The sequence below is a fragment of the Agelaius phoeniceus genome, chromosome 26 (assembly GCF_051311805.1).
Source record: "Agelaius phoeniceus isolate bAgePho1 chromosome 26, bAgePho1.hap1, whole genome shotgun sequence".
NCBI classification, from domain to species: domain Eukaryota; kingdom Metazoa; phylum Chordata; class Aves; order Passeriformes; family Icteridae; genus Agelaius; species Agelaius phoeniceus.
The window spans coordinates 1,154,315-1,173,153 of record NC_135290.1 but is presented as its reverse complement, the minus strand read 5'-3'; the positions used below and the strand labels follow the sequence as shown (position 1 = coordinate 1,173,153).

The following is an 18,839-nucleotide window of genomic DNA, read 5'->3' as shown; positions in this document are numbered from 1 at the left end:
CGTGTTTGCGTGTGCCCGCCCGTGTTTGCGTGTGCACGGCCACACGGCCCGGGGTGGGGGGGGTCAGGGGGTGCCCCCCGACTCGCTGGGTGCCTCTGATTGGCCGAGGGGGCCGTCCAAAATCCGCTGCTCGCTCCGGGTCCCACCTCCCCGCGGCTGCACACCGTATAAAAGGGCCGGCGCAGAAGTGGGCAAAGGGCAGTAGGAACTTTCTGCTGGGGTCTGGATTTGGAGCTCCAGGGTTGCATCGGCCCCGTATGACCCCAAGCTAAGAACAAACAAGAGACCCCAAAGAGTCTACATGTCTAATATTTAGACATGTTCAGCTTTGTGGATTCTCGGTCACTGCTGTTGATAGCAGCGACTGTCCTACTCGCCCGCGGGCAAGGAGAGGAAGACAGTGAGTAGCGGGCGCTGGGTGATGCCCTCACCCCTCGGGACGCGGCTCTGGGCTGGCACCGGCTCCGGCGACGCCCGGCCCGGCTGCCCTGGGCTGGGCGAGGAGCGGCTCGGGGTGGGCGTGCGGAGCGGAGAGGGGAATTAGGGGCGAAGTAGGGAAATGAGGGGAAAATCGCGGAAAAAATGAGAGGAGAGGACTGGGAGGGATTTGGGGTTGGGGGAAAAGGGGTTTAGGGGGCTCTGGGGGTGAGGAGTCGGGGCGCCCTGCCAAGAGCGGGGAGGGAAGGAAGGGTGGAGAGGAGAGGAGCCGGCGGGGAAGGAGGGAGCCGGGACGAAGGGGAGGAGGAGGAGGAGGAGGAGGAGGAGGCCGGGAAGGGAAAGGAAAGGGGGGAAAGAGCGCGGGAGAGAGAAGAGGGGGGAGAAGAGGAGGGAGAGGGGGGGGCCCAGCCCCGGGATCTGCGAAAGCCATCAGGAAAGAATTAGAAAAGCCTCGGATGATTCATAAGCAAAATGTTTCGGCAGCCGGGGGAGCGGGGGCTGCCAGCGGCGCGGGCCGGGGGCACGGCCGGGGTCACCCCCCCGTGCCACGCCACGGCCCCCGTGCCCCGCTGCCACCTGCGCCAGGGGGACACGGGGGGACCCCGGGCCCGGCGCCCAGCGCTTTTTGCCCGTTTTTGTCCTTTTTTGGTATTTTTTGGTGGTTTTCTTAAATCCATTTTTAATTATTGTTATGATGATGATTTATTATTACCATTATTATTATTATTATTATTATGCATTTTGCAGTCACAATGCCCATCCCGCATTTCCCCTTCTCCATTTCCCATTCCCCGTCCTGCCTTTCCCATTCTGCATTTTCCCTTTCCCATTCCCATTCTTCTTTTTTTTTTTCCCCAGAAGAATTTTGCGTTTTCCATTTGCCTTTTTTTAACATACTTTTTCTTTTTTTTTCCCCCCTTTTTTTTTTCCTTTGCCTTTTTAAAACATATTTAACATATTTCCCCCTTTTTTTTTCTTTGCCTTTTTTAAACATATTTCCCCTTTTTTTTTTCTTTGCCTTTTTTAACATATTTTCCCCTTTTTTTTTTCTTTGCCTTTTTAAACATATTTTCCCCTTTTTTATTCTTTGGTTTTTTTTTTTTTTTTTTTTAATCGGGGGAGGGGGGAGTTCCATGAGTTGGCGCAGCCCCTCCCCACTCCAAGACCCTTCCCCACCGTGGGGCCACCCCCGGGCCTGGCCGCTCGCCCTTCCCTTCCCTCCCCTCCCCTCCCTCGCCCCGCAGCCCCCGCCCGCCTCCGCTCCGTGGCCTCCCGTTCCCGATCCCATCTGGCCCGATCCAGCCCCATCCCGCCTGGATCCAATTTCAGCCCAAACTCGGGGGCCCGCCCGTCCCGTCCCGTCCCGTCCCCCCCAAACCCGCGGCTGCCGGGGACCCCCCCCCTGCCTCGGGGTGTGTTTGCCTTGGCCCAGCCGGCCCGAGCAGCGAGCGGCTGCGGGGATTTTTTGTTTAAATTCCAGCCGATGTGGGAAGAGTTTATTGTGGAGCTTTTCCTGTGTCACCGCGCCGCGCTGATGAGAACCAGATGAAGGGAGAAGCGGGGAGGGGGTGAGGGGAGCCGGGGGGAGCTCCGGGCCGCCCCTCCTGACGCTGCCGCCCCGTCCCGTCCCAGTCCAAACCGGGAGCTGCATCCAGGATGGGCTCACGTACAACGACAAGGACGTGTGGAAACCAGAACCGTGCCAGATCTGCGTCTGCGACAGCGGCAACATCCTGTGCGACGAGGTGATCTGCGAGGACACCTCCGACTGCCCCAACGCCGAGATCCCCTTCGGAGAGTGCTGCCCCATCTGTCCCGACACCGACGGTATCGCGACATCTCTCCCATAGAGGGGTCACGCCCCCCCCCCCCCCCCAGCGGGTGTCTGGGTGTGGGGTGGGTGATGCTGAGCTGCTCTGAACCCCCTTTTTCCCCCCACAGCCTCCCCTGCCTACCCAGAAAGTGCTGGAGTAGAGGTAAGGGCCCCCCAAAATGCGCCCCCCCAAATTTCACCACAATTCCTACTCTGGTATTTGGAGCCCCCCCTTTTCTAACCTGTTCTGTCTCTGCTCCACAGGGTCCTAAAGGAGACCCCGGCCCCAAAGGAGACAGGGTGGGTGTGCCCCCCTCTCGGAAACCCCTGCTCTGCAGGGATCCCAATCCTGCTGGGGGTCACCCCAATACTGCTGGGGGTCACCCCCATTCTGCTGGGACTCACCCCAATCCTGCTGGGGCTCACCCCAATACTGCTGGGGCTCACCCTCATTCTGCTGGGGATCACCCCAATCCCACAGAGGGTCACCCCCATCCCATGGGGCTCACCCCAATCCCTCTGGGACTCACCTCAATCCTGCAAGGCTCACCCCAATCCCATGGAGCTCACCCCAATCCCATGGAGCTCACCCCAATCCCCCACTAGGGCTCACTCCCATCCCACAGGGGCTCACCCCAATCCTGCTGGGCTCAGCCCAATCCTGCTGGGCTCACCCCAGTCACACTGGGATCACCTCAATCTTTCTGGGTTTTACCCCAATCCCCCTGGGTCTCACCCCAATCGCCCCCTGGGTCTCACCCCAATCCCCCCCTGGGTCTCACCCCAATCGCCTCATTCTCACCCCAATCCCCTCGGTCTCACCCCAATCCCCTCAGTCTCACCCCAATCCCCCCTGGGTCCCACCCCAATCCCCCCGGTCTCACCCAATCCCCTCAGTCTTACCCCAATCCCCTCATTCTCACCCTAATCCCCTCATTCTCACCCCAATCTCCCCCTTGGTCTCACCCCAATCCCCTCATTCTCACCCCAATCTCCCCCTGGGTCTCACCCCAATCCCCTGGGTCTCACCCCAATCCCCTCTGTCTCACCCCAATCCCCTCGGTCTCACCCTCTCTTCTCTCGGCAGGGACTGCCCGGCCCCCCTGGCAGAGATGGAATCCCCGGCCAGCCCGGACTGCCCGGCCCCCCCGGCCCCCCCGGCCCCCCAGGCCTCGGTGGGGTGAGTGTGGGGGGGTCCCTGGTGGCGCAGCCCCCCCGGGGGTCCCTGCCCCGCTCACCCCCTGCTCTCCCTCCCTGCAGAACTTCGCTCCCCAGATGTCCTACGGCTACGACGAGAAGGCCGGAGGCATGGCCGTGCCCGGGCCCATGGTGAGCCCGGGGACACAGGGGACACAGGGGACACAGGGGACACCAGGGGACACCAGGGGGAGCTGGGCGAGGGGACAGGACAGGAGTGGTCCCTGTGCTGGTGATGTCACTGAGCAGCAGGACATGGCAGGGATGGGGACAGGGATGGGGCCAGGGATGGGGTGACAGCAGAGACAGGGATGGGGTGACAGCAGAGACAGGGATGGGGCCAGGGATGGGGTGACATCAGGGAGAGGGATGGGGTGACAGCAGAGACAGGGAATGTGTGGGGACTGTACAGGGACACAGTCAGGGACAGGTTGTGATGGGGACAGGGATGGGGTGGCAATGAGAACATGGAATGGGTGCAGGTGGGAACAGAGATGGGGACACGGTGTTGGGGTGGCAGTTGGGACAGGAATAGGGACAATACAATAGGGACAGGCAATAGGGACAGTGGGGACGGGCAATAGGGACAATAAAATGGGGACAATAAAATAGGGACAATAGGGACATGGCAATAGGGGCAGGGATGGGGTGGCAATGGTGACAGGCCAAGGTCGGTGTTGGGGACAAGGAGTGGAGTGGGATGGGGTGGCAATGGGGACAGGGAGGGGGTGGTTTGGGACAGTGATGGGGAGGAGGTGAGGACAGCAGGGGGAGGGTGGTGGTGGGGACAGGGCCAGGGTGACAAGGCACCCACTGCTGACACTTTCTCTTCTCCCCAGGGCCCAGCTGGTCCCCGTGGTCTCCCCGGCCCTCCCGGTGCTCCCGTGAGTGTCACCTCTTCCTGTCCATTTGGGTTTGGGGACAAACAGCCCCCAGGGCCCCTCTGGGTGGTGGGGGGACAGGTCAGAGGGTGTCACACCCTTCCTGACAGCCACAGAGGCGCATGGGGACAAAGTCCTGGTGCCACCATGCGGGGGGACACCACCACTGCCACTGGGGGATCCAGGCCCGAACTTCTCACTTTCTGACCCATTTTTTTTACCCTTTATTTTTTCTCCACAGGGTCCTCAAGGTTTCCAAGGTCCCCCTGGTGAACCTGGAGAGCCTGGTGCTTCTGTGAGTGCTGTCACCTGCCCATGTCCCCCGGGGATGGGGACACTGCCAGCCCTGGCTGTGGGGACACTGTCCCTGCTCTGGGATCCGTGGCAGTGGGGCCTGGCACTGCCTGGGGTGGGTGGCAGGGTGACAGGGGGCAGCTGTCACCTCATGCCTGTCCTCCCTCTCTCCTAGGGTCCCATGGGCCCCCGAGGTCCCGCTGGCCCCCCTGGCAAGAATGGAGATGACGTAAGTGGCCTGTCCTTGGGGTCCCCCCCACTTTGGTGGCCCTGCCATCCCCTCCCAGGTGAGCAGGAGCTGCCTGGCTTGGGGACGTGCCACCAAGGCCGTGTCCTTGTCCTCAGGGTGAAGCTGGCAAGCCTGGCCGCCCCGGAGAGCGGGGTCCCCCCGGCCCCCAGGTGAGACACACAGGGACACCCCTGGCTGTCCCCCCCTCGGGGACAGGGCACTCTGGTGTGGGACAGCCCCCCCAGCACCTCCATCACCACCTCCTGTCTCCCCCAGGGTGCTCGAGGTCTGCCCGGAACCGCTGGCCTGCCAGGCATGAAGGGACACAGAGTGAGTGTCCCCCTGTCCTCGTGCTGGTGACACTCAGGGGACCAGGGACCCCTGAGCTCAGCCAGGGTCCCCTCCTGACCCCCCACCCCTTCTCTCTGCTGCCCCCCAGGGTTTCAGTGGTCTGGATGGTGCCAAGGGTGAGCCTGGACCTGCTGGCCCCAAGGTGAGGAGTGGTGGCAGTGTCACCGCTGTCCTGGCAATGTCACCCTGTCCCCTCTCCCTGCAGAGCAGGTCCCTCACCGTGTCCTTCCTCCCTAGGGAGAGCCCGGCAGCCCTGGAGAGAATGGAGCTCCTGGGCAGATGGTGAGTGCTGCACCCAGGGGGTGAGAGGGGTTCTGGGCAAGAGGGGACAAGGATGGGGGGTGACACCTGGTGGGGACCCAGCTCCCCCTCAGGGATCCACAGGGAATGGGGAGGGAGGGGTTGAACCCCTTGGGAACGTCACCGTGGGCAGCACTGGGGGCACAGGGAGGGGAGGAGGCTCAGGAAAGGGGGGAAGCGTCCATGCAGGTGACACAAACATGTCCTGAACGTGTCCTTGTCCCCTCCCCAGGGTCCTCGTGGTCTTCCCGGCGAGAGAGGCCGTCCCGGCCCATCTGGCCCCGCTGTGAGTATTTGGGATGGGCAGGGCTGAGGTGCCTGCCCGGGCATGGGGCTCTGGAGGTCACCTGTGCCACCCGCGGCTGTCACTGACGCTGTCCCCTCTCCCGCAGGGCGCTCGTGGCAATGACGGCGCTCCCGGTGCTGCCGGTCCCCCCGTGAGTACCCCCGACCCCACGGCCCCTCCTGGGGAGGGGGATCCCACCCTGCTGCCCCCATGGGGACCCCCGGCCGGGAGCCAGGGGGGCTCTGCTGCCTGGGGATCCCCCCGGGCCGGGGTCCCCCCTCTGACCCGAGCCCTCTCTCCCGTTTAGGGTCCAACTGGTCCCGCTGGTCCCCCCGGCTTCCCCGGTGCCGTCGGTGCTAAGGTAGGGCCTGCCCGGCTCCGCGGGGCTGGGAGGGGCTGGGGGGCACCGGGAGGGGGCGCTGGGGGAGCGCTGGGCAGGGCAGGGGTCCCGGAGCGCCCAGGCTGGCACTGCCTGGGACAGTGGCACCCGTGGGGACATCCCCAGCGTGTCCTGGGCACCTGTCCTGGCTGCGCCACCGCGAGAAGGAGCCGCGAGTGGAACCAGCCCTGCCGGGCTCAGGGCAGCCCTAGCGCTCACTGCTCTTCTTCCTCCTCCTCTTCCTCCCCAGGGTGAGACCGGTCCCCAAGGAGCTCGTGGCAGCGAAGGTCCCCAAGGTGCTCGCGGTGAGCCCGGTCCCCCCGGCCCTGCTGGCGCCGCCGGTCCTGCTGTAAGTGACGCCCGCGGGCTCCCCGTCCTTCGGCCTCGCGTCCCGCCAGCCCCGCCGTGACCCTCCTCTTCCTCCTTCTCTCCGCAGGGCAACCCCGGTGCTGACGGCCAACCCGGAGCCAAGGGCGCCACCGTGAGTGTCCCTCGCGTCCCCCCCGGGGCAGGGCAGGAACGGCCGTGCCGCTCCCTCACGGCCTCCTGTGCCTCTTGCAGGGCGCTCCTGGCATCGCTGGCGCTCCCGGCTTCCCCGGTGCTCGCGGTCCCTCCGGCCCCCAGGGTCCCAGCGGCGCCCCCGGCCCCAAGGGTAACACCGTGAGTATCCCCGGGCTCCTCCAGGGGCTCTCCCTGCCCTTGGCCGGGATCCTTTCCTCGGCTGCAGCCGCACCTGGAGCTGCCTCCCGTGGTCCCTGCAAGGCCGCGGTGGCGCAGGGGGTGGCAGATGCTGTGCCCTTATCCCTTCCGGGAGTCCCTGTGCTCCTCAATCCGCCGTTAAAGCTTTCCTCTCTTCTCTCCCCTGCAGGGTGAGCCCGGTGCTCCAGGCAACAAGGGTGACACCGGTGCCAAAGGCGAACCCGTGAGTGACCCCGCGATGTGTCCCTGGGGGCGCTGCCCCTGCTGGCCCCGGCTCCTCCCGGGGGTCCTCATCCCTCCGCGTCCTTCCCCAGGGTCCCGCTGGTGTCCAAGGTCCCCCCGGCCCCGCTGGAGAAGAAGGCAAGAGAGGAGCCCGTGGTGAGCCCGGCCCCGCTGGGCTGCCCGGCCCTGCTGGCGAACGTGTGAGTAGCGATGTCCCTGTCCCCACCCCCGCCATCTCCCTGTCCCTGTCCCCATCTCTGCCATGTCCCTGTCCCCATCCTCGTCATGTCCCTATCCCTGTCCCCACCCCCGCCATGTCCCTGTCCCTGTTCCCATCCCCGCCGTTTTCCTGTCCCCACCCCTGCCCTCGTCCCATCCCCCCATGTCCAGCGTGAACCTCGCGCGTGTTTGGGGACCCCGTGGTGACACCCCCGGCCCCTTCAGGCCGCTCCCACTGGTGGCCATGTCCCGCCTCCCCTGGCCCCCCGAGGTCCCCCCGTGTCCCCACACTGACCCTGCCGTGTCCCCCTCAGGGTGCTCCTGGCAGCCGCGGTTTCCCTGGCGCCGATGGCATCGCCGGTCCCAAGGTGGGTGTCCGCGTCCGTCTGTGGGACAAAGTGGCGTCAGCAAGGCCCTGGGGACTCTGGCCGCTGTCACCTGTGCCCGCACAGCGGCCACGGCGGCTCCGAGCGGCTGCCACCCGCGGGGACACGGCGCTGTGCCGGTCCCCGGGTGCTGTCCCTTCCCAGGGTCACCCCTGTCCCCCCTTGCCAGGGTCCCCCCGGCGAGCGCGGCTCCCCCGGCCCCGTTGGCCCCAAAGGATCTCCTGGTGAAGCTGGACGCCCCGGGGAACCCGGACTCCCCGGTGCCAAGGTGAGGTGGCGCGGTGACACGGTGACACGGTGACACGGTGACACGGAGCTGCACCAGCACGGCCGCAGGGCTCTCCTGCTCTCTGTGCCGGAGGAGGAGCCGCTCTCCAGGACGCTCCCGTTCTCCGGAGCATCCCCTGGCAGTGCTGAGCTCCTGACCCCCCTCCCGCTGCCCCGCAGGGTCTGACTGGAAGCCCCGGCAGCCCCGGTCCCGACGGCAAGACCGGCCCTCCTGTAAGTTGTCCCCACTGCTGTCCCCGCTGCTGTCCCCTCTGCTGTGCCCTCCTCCCCTGGCTCGCCGCGGGCCCGGCTAAGGCGGCGCTGGCTCCCCCCGACACAGGGTCCCGCTGGTCAAGACGGGCGGCCCGGCCCCCCCGGCCCCCCCGGAGCCCGAGGCCAGGCCGGCGTGATGGGATTCCCCGGTCCCAAAGGTGCTGCGGTGAGTGCCACCCTCCCCGAGGCCACCCTGCTCTCTGGGGACACGCCCGGGACCTGTCCCCTGTCCCTGCTGTCACCACGGGCTCATCGCGCTCTGGTTTTAGGGCGAACCCGGCAAACCCGGCGAGAGAGGAGCTCCCGGTCCCCCCGGCGCCGTGGTGAGTGTGGGGTGGGGTGCGACAGCCCGGGGGGGGTGACAAGGGAGGGGGGGAGGTGACAGAGAGGGTCACGGTGGTGTGGGGTGGCAGGGAGGGTGACACAGAGGGTCATGGTGGTGTGGGGTGGCAGGGAGGGTGACAGGGAGGGTGACAGGGAGGGTGACAGGGAGCATCACCCCAGGGTGGGGTGACAGGGAGGGCTGGCCTGGCTCGGACCAGCGCATGGCTGTGAATGGGGTTGTGGGCTGTGAATGGGGTTGTGGGCTGTGAATGGGGTTGTGGGCTGTGAATGGGGTGAGAATGCAGGGTGAGGGCCCTCGGCGGCCGGGGAAGGCTCCCGGGCCGAGGCCGCAGCGGGATGAGGTGTTTGGGATCTCGTCCCGGTGGCTCCCGGCGCTGCTGGAGCGGGGACAGAGGTGACGTGGCCGCGGTGTCTCCCGGCCTTCGAAGGATCCCGCGGCCGTGTCCAGGCCCACGCCCATCCCAGGGGCGGGCACGGCTCTCTCTGAGCACCCTCCTCTCCCTCCTCCCCAGGGCCCCGCTGGCAAAGACGGTGAAACCGGTGCCCAAGGTCCCCCCGGCCCCACCGTGAGTATCCCCCGGCCCGCGGCCACCCCCGGCCACTCCCGGCCACCGGAGCCGGGCCTCGGGAGCCACCTGCCCCCCTCCATGGCTGTCCTGTGTCCCCCAGGGTCCCGCTGGAGAAAGAGGTGAACAAGGTCCCGCTGGTGCTCCCGGCTTCCAGGTGAGGGCTGTCCCCTCCCCGGCAGGGGGACAGAGCACCCAGAGCACGGGTGACACCGCCCTTGTCCCCTCCGTGGTGGCTCACGGCTCCTCTTCTTCCTCCCCAGGGTCTGCCCGGCCCCGCTGGCCCCCCTGGCGAGGCTGGCAAGCCCGGTGAGCAGGTGAGTGTGGGCACTGGGGACCCTCCTGTCCCCTCCCTGTCGCCCCTGTCCCAGTCACACCGGGGCTGCTGCTGCTGGGGTCCCCCCAGGGCACCCCCAGGTGCTCCATGGGAACAGTGGGAACCCCAGCGCTGCCCAGGGAATGAGGGACTCCTGAGGCACCCCGGGGTCCCCTCTGCCTGTCCCTGGTGCCACCTGTTCCCCTCTGACTCATCACCCTGTCCCTCCTGCTCAGGGTGTCCCCGGAGATGCTGGAGCTCCCGGTCCTGCCGGTGCCAGGGTAAGCTGAACCCCCTCATCTGCCCCCAACCCTGGGCACCCCAAAATGCCCCACAGCCCCTGATGGGCCTCGCCTGTGCCACCTCCCCAGGGTGAGAGAGGATTCCCTGGAGAGCGCGGTGTCCAAGGTCCCCCCGGTCCCCAAGGCCCTCGCGGTGCTAACGGCGCTCCCGGTAACGATGGTGCTAAGGTAGGTGCCAGCTGGGCATGGGGGGCTGTGCCCGGCTCGTGGGGCACAGCTGGGGGGTGGCTGGGATGGGTTTGCTGGGCCGGGGTCTCACTAACCCCACTCTGCCTCTCTGCAGGGCGATGCTGGTGCCCCCGGAGCCCCCGGGAACCAGGGCCCCCCCGGTCTGCAGGGAATGCCCGGAGAGCGCGGTGCTGCCGGCCTGCCAGGCGCCAAGGGTGACAGAGTACGTGTCCCCAAAGCCCTCGTGTCCCCAGAACCCTGCTGTCCCCCTTGGTGACCTGCTCCTCACCACCCCTGTGCCCCCTCATCTTCCTCTTGGGGCTGGGTGTGCCCTGAGCCTGTGCCCTGAGCCTGTGCCCTGAGCCTGTGCCACCTCCGTCCCCATCCCTTGGGGCAGGGGATGCTCTGTGCCACCTCCATCCCCATCCCTTGGGGCAGGGGATGCTCTGTGCCACCTCCGTCCACATCCCTTGGGGCAGGGGATGCTCTGTGCCACCTCTGTCCCCATCCCTTGGGGCAGGGGATGCTCTGTGCCACCTCTGTCCCCATCCCTTGGGGCAGGGGATGCTCTGTGCCACCTCTGTCCCCATCTCTTGGGGCAGGGGATGCTCTGTGCCACCTCCGTCCACATCCCTTGGGGCAGGGGATGCTCTGTGCCACCTCTGTCCCCATCCCTTGGGGCAGGGGATGCTCTGTGCCACCTCCATCCCCATCCCTTGGGGCAGGGGATGCTCTGTGCCACCTCTGTCCCCATCCCTTGGGGCAGGGGATGCTCTGTGCCACTGCTGTCCCCATCCCTTGGGGACAATCCCTCGCTGAGAGCTCAGCTCTTGTGAGGAGGAGGATGAGGATGGTCCCAGCCCATTCCAGGGAGGATGAAGAACTGGGGATGTCTCAGTGCAGAGAGGGGTGACTCCCCCAAGGACCTGTCCCCATAACCCCTGTTTTGTGTCCCTCCCTCAGGGTGACCCCGGTCCCAAAGGTGCTGATGGCGCTCCTGGCAAGGACGGTCTCCGAGGCCTGACCGGTCCCATCGGCCCCCCCGGCCCTGCTGGTGCTCCTGGTGACAAGGTGGGGACATCCCGCAGGGACAGACGTGTCCAGGCACTCACCGCCACCTCCTCTCCACAGCCCTGATCCCTTTCCTCTGTTTTCCTGCCCTTCTCCAGGGTGAAGCCGGTCCCCCCGGCCCTGCTGGTCCCACTGGTGCCCGTGGTGCTCCCGTAAGTGTCCCCCACGCTCGGTGATGGCCCCGCCACGGGTGGCCACTCCTCGGTGGCCTTGGTGGCCCTGTCCCCTGCCCGTCTCACACCGTTGTTCCCTCCCGTCTCCTCCAGGGTGACCGCGGCGAGCCCGGCCCTCCCGGTCCTGCTGGATTTGCTGGCCCCCCCGTAAGTGTGACAGGCGGCCCCCCCTCAGCCCGGGGGTCCGCTCCTGCCCCCCAGGGTGGCTCTGAGCCCCCCGGGCTCACCCCGGCCCCGTGTCCCCCCCTCAGGGCGCTGACGGCCAGCCTGGTGCTAAAGGTGAAACTGGGGATGCTGGAGCCAAGGGTGACGCCGGTCCCCCCGGCCCTGCTGGCCCCACTGGTGCTCCCGGACCTGCTGTAAGTGCCCCCCCTCAGCCCCCCCCGTGCCCGGGCTGCAGCCCCACGGCTCAGCTCACCCCTCTCCTCCTCCTCTTCCTCCTCTTCCTCCCTCCCAGGGTGCTGTTGGTGCTCCCGGTCCCAAAGGTGCTCGCGGCAGCGCTGGACCCCCTGTAAGTACCGGTCTTGTGGGGAGGGGGGCGCTTGGGGGAGTCTGGGGGCGCCCCCGGGTGGGAACAACCCCGAGGGGCTTTAACTCTGCCTCTGCTCCCCCCACACCGTGGGGCACCCCCGGCCCTGCACCCCCAAAACCACGGGGATGGAGTGGGGTGGCCTCATCCCAGCAGGGGACAGAGCAGAGGGAAAAGGGGGGGTTGCCTTTACACCCCCAAATCAGCCCCCAGGTGGGCTCTTTCCTCCTGACCACCAGGGGTCCCATGGGGTTCCCCGTGGTGACTCCCAGCCAGGGAACTCCCCTGGAGCTCCGGATCCAGCCCCACTGACTGCAGCTCTCCTCCCTTCCAGGGTGCTACTGGTTTCCCTGGTGCTGCTGGAAGAGTTGGACCCCCCGGCCCCTCTGTGAGTACTCCTGGGGGGGACATGGGGGGCTGGAGCTGGGGACAGGGGAGGTGCTGGGGACATGGACAGGAGGCGCTGGGGACACTGGAAAGGAGGCATTGGGGACACAGGATGGGAGGAATTGGGGACACTGGACAGGAGATGCTGGGGACACTGCACAGGAGGCACTGGGGACACAGGATGGGAGGAATTGGGGACACTGGACAGGAGATGCTGGGGACACTGCACAGGAGGCACTGGGGACACTGCACAGGAGGCACTGGGGACACTGCACAGGAGATGCTGGGGACACTGCACAGGAGGCACTGGGGACACTGCACAGGAGGTGCTGGGGACATGGACAGGAGGCACTGGGGACACTGCACAGGAGGTGCTGGGGACATGGACAGGAGGCATTGGGGACATGGACAGGAGGTGCTGGGCACCGTCCAGGCGCTGCACGTGGCCTCCCTGTCCCACTTGGCACCGGGACACCCCTGGCCGCCCTTCAGCTGGCAGCGGGGGGGTCCCGGCCTGACGGCACCGCCTTCCCCCCGTGCAGGGTAACATCGGCCTGCCCGGCCCTCCCGGCCCCGCCGGCAAGGAAGGCGGCAAAGGACCCCGCGGTGAGACCGGCCCCGCCGGCCGCCCCGGAGAGCCGGGACCCGCCGGTCCCCCCGGTCCCCCCGGCGAGAAAGGAGCCCCCGGTGCTGACGGTCCCATCGTGAGTCACCCCCTGCCCGAACCGCTGTGCTGGTCACCGCCTCTCGCTGTCCCCTCCGTGGGGAGGTGACAGCGGGGCTGTCCCCGCTGAGGCTCCGTTTGTCCCCGCAGGGCGCTCCCGGCACGCCCGGACCCCAAGGTATCGCCGGCCAGCGCGGTGTGGTCGGTCTGCCCGGCCAGAGAGGCGAGCGAGGCTTCCCTGGGCTGCCCGGCCCCTCCGTGAGTACCGGGGAGCTCTGGGGACCCGCAGGCTCTGTCACCCCCCCGGGAGGGGCTGTGTGACAGTGTCCGACCCTCGTTCTGTCCCCCCGCAGGGTGAACCCGGCAAACAAGGCCCCTCTGGCTCCCCCGGTGAGCGCGGCCCCCCCGGCCCCATGGGCCCCCCCGGCCTGGCCGGACCCCCCGGAGAAGCCGGACGTGAGGTGAGCGCCCGTGGCCACCGTGGGGCTGGGGGCACGGCCCCTGTGCCGATGGGGGGCTCTGAGACCACCCCCCGTGAGCCCCCCACCCCTAACGAGGGTCTCTGCTCCCCGTAGGGCGCTCCCGGTGCTGAAGGTGCCCCCGGCCGTGACGGTGCTGCTGGTCCCAAGGTGAGTCGGCTCTGAGGAGGGGATGGGAGGGGTGATGGGGTTGTGCTGGCCCGCACTGACCTCTCCTCTTCCTCTTCTTCCTCCTCTTCCTCCTCTTCCTCCTCCGCCTCGCAGGGTGATCGTGGTGAGACCGGCCCTGCTGGCCCCCCTGGTGCTCCCGGTGCCCCCGGTGCCCCCGGCCCCGTCGGCCCTGCTGGCAAGAACGGAGATCGCGGTGAGACCGTAAGTGATGCTCGGCCCGGAGCCCCCTCACAGCCCCCAGGCAGGACCCAGCTCTGGGGCCTGGCCCCGGGCTCAGCTCCTGCTGCTGGAAGGAGCTTCCCAGGCAGGCAGAGGTGCCACCACCCTGCAATGGGTGATTTCAGAGGTGCCACCACCCTGCAAAGGGCAATCTCAGAGGTGCCACCACCCTGCAATGGGTGATTTCAGAGGTGCCATCACCCTGCAAAGGGCGATCTAGAGGTGCCACCACCCTGCAAAGGGCAATCTCAGAGGTGCCACTACCCTGCCATGGGTGATCTCAGAGGTGCCATCACCTTGCAATGGGTGATCTTAGAGGTGCCACCACCCTGCAAAGGGCGAATTCAGAGGTGCCACCACCCTGCAATGGGTGATTTCAAAGGTGCCACCACCCTGCAAAGGGCGATCTCAGAGCTGCCACCACCCTGCAATGGGTGATCTTAGAGGTGCCATCACCTTGCAATGGGTGATCTCAGAGGTGCCACCACCCCCTCGAGGGTCCCTGAGCGTCTCAGGATGGTTCTGCCCCAGGCTGGCTGCAGGAGGTGCAGGATGTTCTAACCTGTCCCCTTCTCTCCTGTCCCAGGGTCCCCAAGGTCCCGCTGGCCCCCCTGGTCCTGCTGGTGCTCGTGGTCCTGCTGTAAGTGATGCTCTGCTCTGTCCTCCTTGGTGCCTCTGTGTGCCCACAGTGCCCAGGACCGCACTCAACTCATCTTCCTCCTCCTCCTCCTCCTCCTCCTGCAGGGTCCCCAAGGTCCCCGTGGTGACAAAGGTGAAACTGGTGAACAGGGTGACAGAGGCATGAAGGGTCACAGAGGCTTCTCCGGTCTCCAGGGCCCACCTGGTCCTCCCGTAAGTCCCGCGGGGTGACGGTGGCTCTGCCACACGTCCTGGGGGCAGCACGGGCTGCTGATGTCACCTCTGATGTCGCCTCTTCTTCCTCCTCCTCCACTGTCACAGGGCTCTCCTGGTGAACAAGGTCCTTCTGGTGCTTCTGGTCCCGCCGGTCCCCGAGTGAGTCCTGGCATGAGCTGTGACATCCAGACACGGCTGTGGCACCGTGGGGAGGGCGGGGGGGTCCCCACGGCCAGAGGGATCCCTACAGGGCTTGGGGCTGGAGGCTGAGGTTCTGCTGAGTCCCCATGGCCAGCGGGATCCCTGCAGGGTCTGGAGTTGGGGCTGGAGGCTCTGCTGGGTCCCCACAGCCAGAGGGATCCCTGCAGGGTTTGGGGTTGGAGCTGGAGGCTCTGCTGGGTCCCCACGGCCAGAGGGATCCCTGCAGGGTCTGGGGTTGGAGCTGGAGGCTCTGCTGGGTCCCCACGGCCAGCGGGATCCCTGCAGGGTCTGGGGTCGGGGCTGGAGGCTCTGCCGCGGTTGCACGGCCGCGCTCACGCTTTTCTCCCGTCCTGCAGGGTCCCCCTGGCTCCGCCGGTGCTGCTGGCAAGGACGGTCTGAACGGGCTGCCCGGCCCCATCGGTCCCCCCGGCCCCCGCGGCCGCACCGGCGACGTCGGTCCCGTCGTACGTCCCGACCCCTCCTCCGTGCTCCCGGAGCCGCCGGCCTTCAGCGCCCGCTTCCCCGTCACCATCCTCCTCCTCTCCTCCCGCAGGGTCCCCCCGGCCCCCCCGGGCCCCCCGGTCCTCCCGGCCCTCCCAGCGGCGGCTTCGACTTCAGCTTCCTGCCCCAGCCGCCCCAGGAGAAGGCGCACGACGGCGGCCGCTACTACCGGGCCGATGATGCCAACGTGATGCGCGACCGCGACCTGGAGGTGGACACCACCCTCAAGAGCCTGAGCCAGCAGATCGAGAACATCCGCAGCCCCGAGGGCACCCGCAAGAACCCCGCCCGCACCTGCCGCGACCTCAAGATGTGCCACGGCGACTGGAAGAGCGGTCGGTGTCCCCCCGGTCCCCGCCGGCCCCTCGGGGCTGTCACCCCGTCTCTGTCCCCTCTGCTGCTGCTCAGCTCTGTCCTTCTTCCACCTCCTGGTGCATCTGCAGCACCCTTCATCTGTCCTGTCTCTCCCGTCTGCCCTCCCCTCCATCCTCCTCCTGTCCCTCTCCTGTTTCTCCCCTTCTTCTTCCTCTTTTCCCGCTCCACGCTCCGCCCCCTGCTCCCTCCTTTGCCTTCCTCACCTCCCTTCTCATCCCCCACGGCTGCTGCTCACCTTCCTCCTTCCTCCCTTCATCCTCAGCATCTCCCAGTCCCTGTCCCTCACCCATCCCTCCATCCTCTGCTCCATTCTCCATCCCCTGGGGCTGTCCTTCACCCTCCTCCTTCATCCCTCCCGGCTCTTCCTCACCTGTTCTCTCCTGGATTCTCCTCACCCATTCCATCCCCCTGGTTGTTCCTCACCTGTTTCATCCCTCTGGTTGTTCCTCACCCATTCCATCCCCCTGGTTGTTCCTCATCTGTTCCATCCCTCTGGTTGTTCCTCACCTCTTCCATCCCTCTGGTTCTTCCTCACCTGTTCCATCCCTCCTGGCTGTTCCTCATCTATTCCATCCCTCTGGCTGTTCCTCACCTGTTCCATCCCTCTGGTTGTTCCTCACCCATTCCATCCCTCCTGGTTGTTCCTCACCTGTTCCATCCCTCCTGGCTGTTCCTCATCTATTCCATCCCTCTGGCTGTTCCTCACCTGTTCCATCCCTCCTGGTTGTTCCTCACCTCTTCCATCCCTCTGGTTCTTCCTCACCTGTTCCATCCCCCTGGTTGTTCCTCACCCATTCCATCCCTCTGGCTGCTCTTCAGCTCCATTTGCCAACCCCTGGAGCTGTTCCTCACCTTCATCCCTCCTGACTGTTCCTCTCTCCTGTCCCCTTGGCTGTCCCTCTGTCCCACCCCCTGTCTGTCCCTCCCCACCACCCTCCCTGCCCCTCTCCTGACCCATCCCTGTCCCCTCAGGCGAGTACTGGATCGACCCCAACCAAGGCTGCAACCTGGACGCCATCAAGGTCTTCTGCAACATGGAGACGGGCGAGACGTGCGTGTACCCGACCCAGGCGTCCATCGCCCGCAAGAACTGGTACCTCAGCAAGAACCCCAAGGAGAAGAAACACGTCTGGTTCGGCGAGGCCATGAGCGACGGCTTCCAGGTGGGCGCGGGGGCCAGCGGAGGGTGGAGGGGCCGGGGGTCCCGCAGCGCTTTGGTGGTGACCGATGTCCCCCGGTGCAGTTTGAGTACGGCGGCGAGGGCTCCGACCCGGCTGACGTGGCCATCCAGCTGACCTTCCTGCGCCTCATGGCCACCGAGGCCTCCCAGAACGTCACCTACCACTGCAAGAACAGCGTGGCCTACATGGACCAGGCCAGCGGCAACCTGAAGAAGGCCCTGCTGCTGCAGGGCGCCAACGAGATCGAGATCCGCGCCGAGGGCAACAGCCGCTTCACCTACGGCGTCACCGAGGACGGCTGCACGGTGAGTGACGGGGACAGCGGCGACACCGGGGACGCGCTGGGGACGGGGAGTGACCGTGGTGTCCCCGCAGAGTCACACGGGCGCCTGGGGCAAGACAGTCATCGAGTACAAGACGACGAAGACCTCGCGCCTGCCCATCATCGATTTGGCTCCTATGGACGTCGGCGCTCCGGACCAGGAATTCGGCATCGACATCGGCCCCGTGTGCTTCTTGTAACCCCGGACGCCCCACGCGTGACAGGAGAGAGTAATAATAATAATGATAAAAATAATAATAAAACAAACAAAACACCAAAAAAAAAAAAACCTGCCAAAAAAAAAAAAAAAAAAAAAAAAAAAAAAGGAGAAAATTTCACATGGACTTTGAATTTGTGTCGGTTTCTATCCAGCGTCTCTAAAACAACTCCGGTTGCGTTGCTGTAAGAGAAAAACCTCAAAAACCCTCCCGAAAAAAAAGGAAAAAAAAAAAAAAAAAAGCATTCAACCCCCCTCAAAAAATATTAAAAAAAACCAAATAAATGACTTTTTCAAACAAAATCACCAGGAAGTGGGTTCGCTTGCTTGCCCCCCCTCATTCCTCAGCCCCGGAGATGGCAAAGCTCAGATCCCCAAAGGGTCCCCGAGCCCCCCGGGACCCCCAGGCCCCCTCCCCGCCAGCCCCTTTGCTTCTTGCATCTCATTAGAATTTTAATTTTTTGCTGCGAGGAAGATGTTGAACTCCTGGCTATAATTTGCTTTTTCTCCCTTGTTTTCCCTCTTTCTCTCCCCTCTCCTCCTTATTTTTTATTTGGGTAATGCTGATTTTGAGTTCTCTCGATTTCCTTTTGTTCTGGTTATTTTTTATCGTGGTTTTTTTTTTTTTTTTTTTTTGTTTTGTTCTGTTTTGTTCTGTTTTGTTCGTTGTTTGTTGTTCATTTTATTTTTATTCAGGCAGCAAAACCAATTCACTCCCAAGCCACGGAGCAGCTCCGGCCCTGCGCTGACGCCCCTGTCCGGATGGCTACCTCACCACTCTCGGGGTGTTTCATCATCTTTTTGAGTCTGAATTTTGGGGTTCTTTTTGTTTTTTAGCTTCATTTGGAGCTTTTCAGCCGTGCCGGGACTTTCCTGCCAGGTTCAGAGCAAAGGTGCTAATTTTCCCCCCATCATGTTTCCTCCCACCCTTTTTTCTCTTTGGTTGCTCTGTTGTTCTCTTATTTTGATTTTCCTTTGGAGGTTTCTTTCCCTCAGGATTTTTATCCTGGTTTTTGGGTTTGTTTTTTTTTTTTTAATTATTATTTTAAAATATTCTCTTTAATTTTGGCCCCGGAACACCCAACCCCGGGACCGCCTGGTGCTACAACCTCCAAAGAGGTCTCAGCTTGGTCTGGCTTAATCCCCCTCTATTTTATGCTTTATTTCCCTCCTGTTTTTCGCTGCTCAGCTCCACTGGGGAATTTTCCAAAGGTGCTATTCCCCCCATTACCCCCACCTCCAACACCCCACCAGCAAATCCCGCAAAGCGAGAGGCATCAAATTCCGAGGGGAAAAGGAATAAATCGATTTTCCAGGTCGAGCAGGTGGAACTTCAGCTCTGCTCCCATCTTCCAGCAGCTTTTTTCCATCCATTCATCCACCCTCCATCCATCCACCCATCCATCCATCCATCCATCCATCCATCCATCCATCCATCCATCCATCCCTGCATCCTCTCCGGGCACGGAGGGCCACGAACCCACTCCCTTTGCCAGGCCCAGCTCTGGCATTTCCCTGGGTTTTGTACCTACTTTGTATAATGTATAATAATAATAATTAATT

General features: G+C 64.6%; 1 protein-coding gene across 1 annotated transcript; it reads left to right on the top strand.

Annotated features, from left to right (window-relative positions):
- Positions 1 to 209: 209 nt before the first annotated feature.
- On the top strand, positions 210 to 17,393 carry COL1A1 (collagen type I alpha 1 chain). Its single transcript, XM_077190879.1, has 51 exons — positions 210 to 400; positions 2,071 to 2,265; positions 2,380 to 2,414; positions 2,516 to 2,551; positions 3,339 to 3,431; positions 3,512 to 3,580; positions 4,288 to 4,332; positions 4,571 to 4,624; positions 4,799 to 4,852; positions 4,969 to 5,022; positions 5,129 to 5,182; positions 5,292 to 5,345; positions 5,441 to 5,485; positions 5,736 to 5,789; positions 5,896 to 5,940; positions 6,097 to 6,150; positions 6,419 to 6,517; positions 6,605 to 6,649; positions 6,730 to 6,828; positions 7,037 to 7,090; positions 7,182 to 7,289; positions 7,623 to 7,676; positions 7,864 to 7,962; positions 8,142 to 8,195; positions 8,302 to 8,400; positions 8,504 to 8,557; positions 9,092 to 9,145; positions 9,249 to 9,302; positions 9,409 to 9,462; positions 9,698 to 9,742; positions 9,833 to 9,931; positions 10,047 to 10,154; positions 10,895 to 11,002; positions 11,101 to 11,154; positions 11,269 to 11,322; positions 11,427 to 11,534; positions 11,633 to 11,686; positions 12,039 to 12,092; positions 12,634 to 12,795; positions 12,906 to 13,013; positions 13,109 to 13,216; positions 13,331 to 13,384; positions 13,499 to 13,606; positions 14,211 to 14,264; positions 14,369 to 14,476; positions 14,585 to 14,638; positions 15,037 to 15,144; positions 15,234 to 15,516; positions 16,529 to 16,719; positions 16,800 to 17,042; positions 17,113 to 17,393. Exons 1-51 carry the CDS (start codon positions 319 to 321, stop codon positions 17,257 to 17,259), a joined length of 4,362 nt encoding a protein of 1,453 aa, XP_077046994.1. The 5' UTR covers positions 210 to 318; the 3' UTR covers positions 17,260 to 17,393.
- The last annotated feature ends 1,446 nt before the right edge of the window (positions 17,394 to 18,839 follow it).

Excerpts from the sequence above, each read along its gene's own strand:
- COL1A1 (XM_077190879.1), top strand. The coding sequence starts at position 319 with ATGTTCAGCTTTGTGGATTCTCGGTCACTGCTGTTGATAGCAGCGACT. Across the intron at positions 401-2,070 it reads CGGGCAAGGAGAGGAAGACA|TCCAAACCGGGAGCTGCATC; the intron begins GTGAGTAGCGGG and ends GTCCCGTCCCAG. Across the intron at positions 13,607-14,210 it reads ACGGAGATCGCGGTGAGACC|GGTCCCCAAGGTCCCGCTGG; the intron begins GTAAGTGATGCT and ends CTCCTGTCCCAG.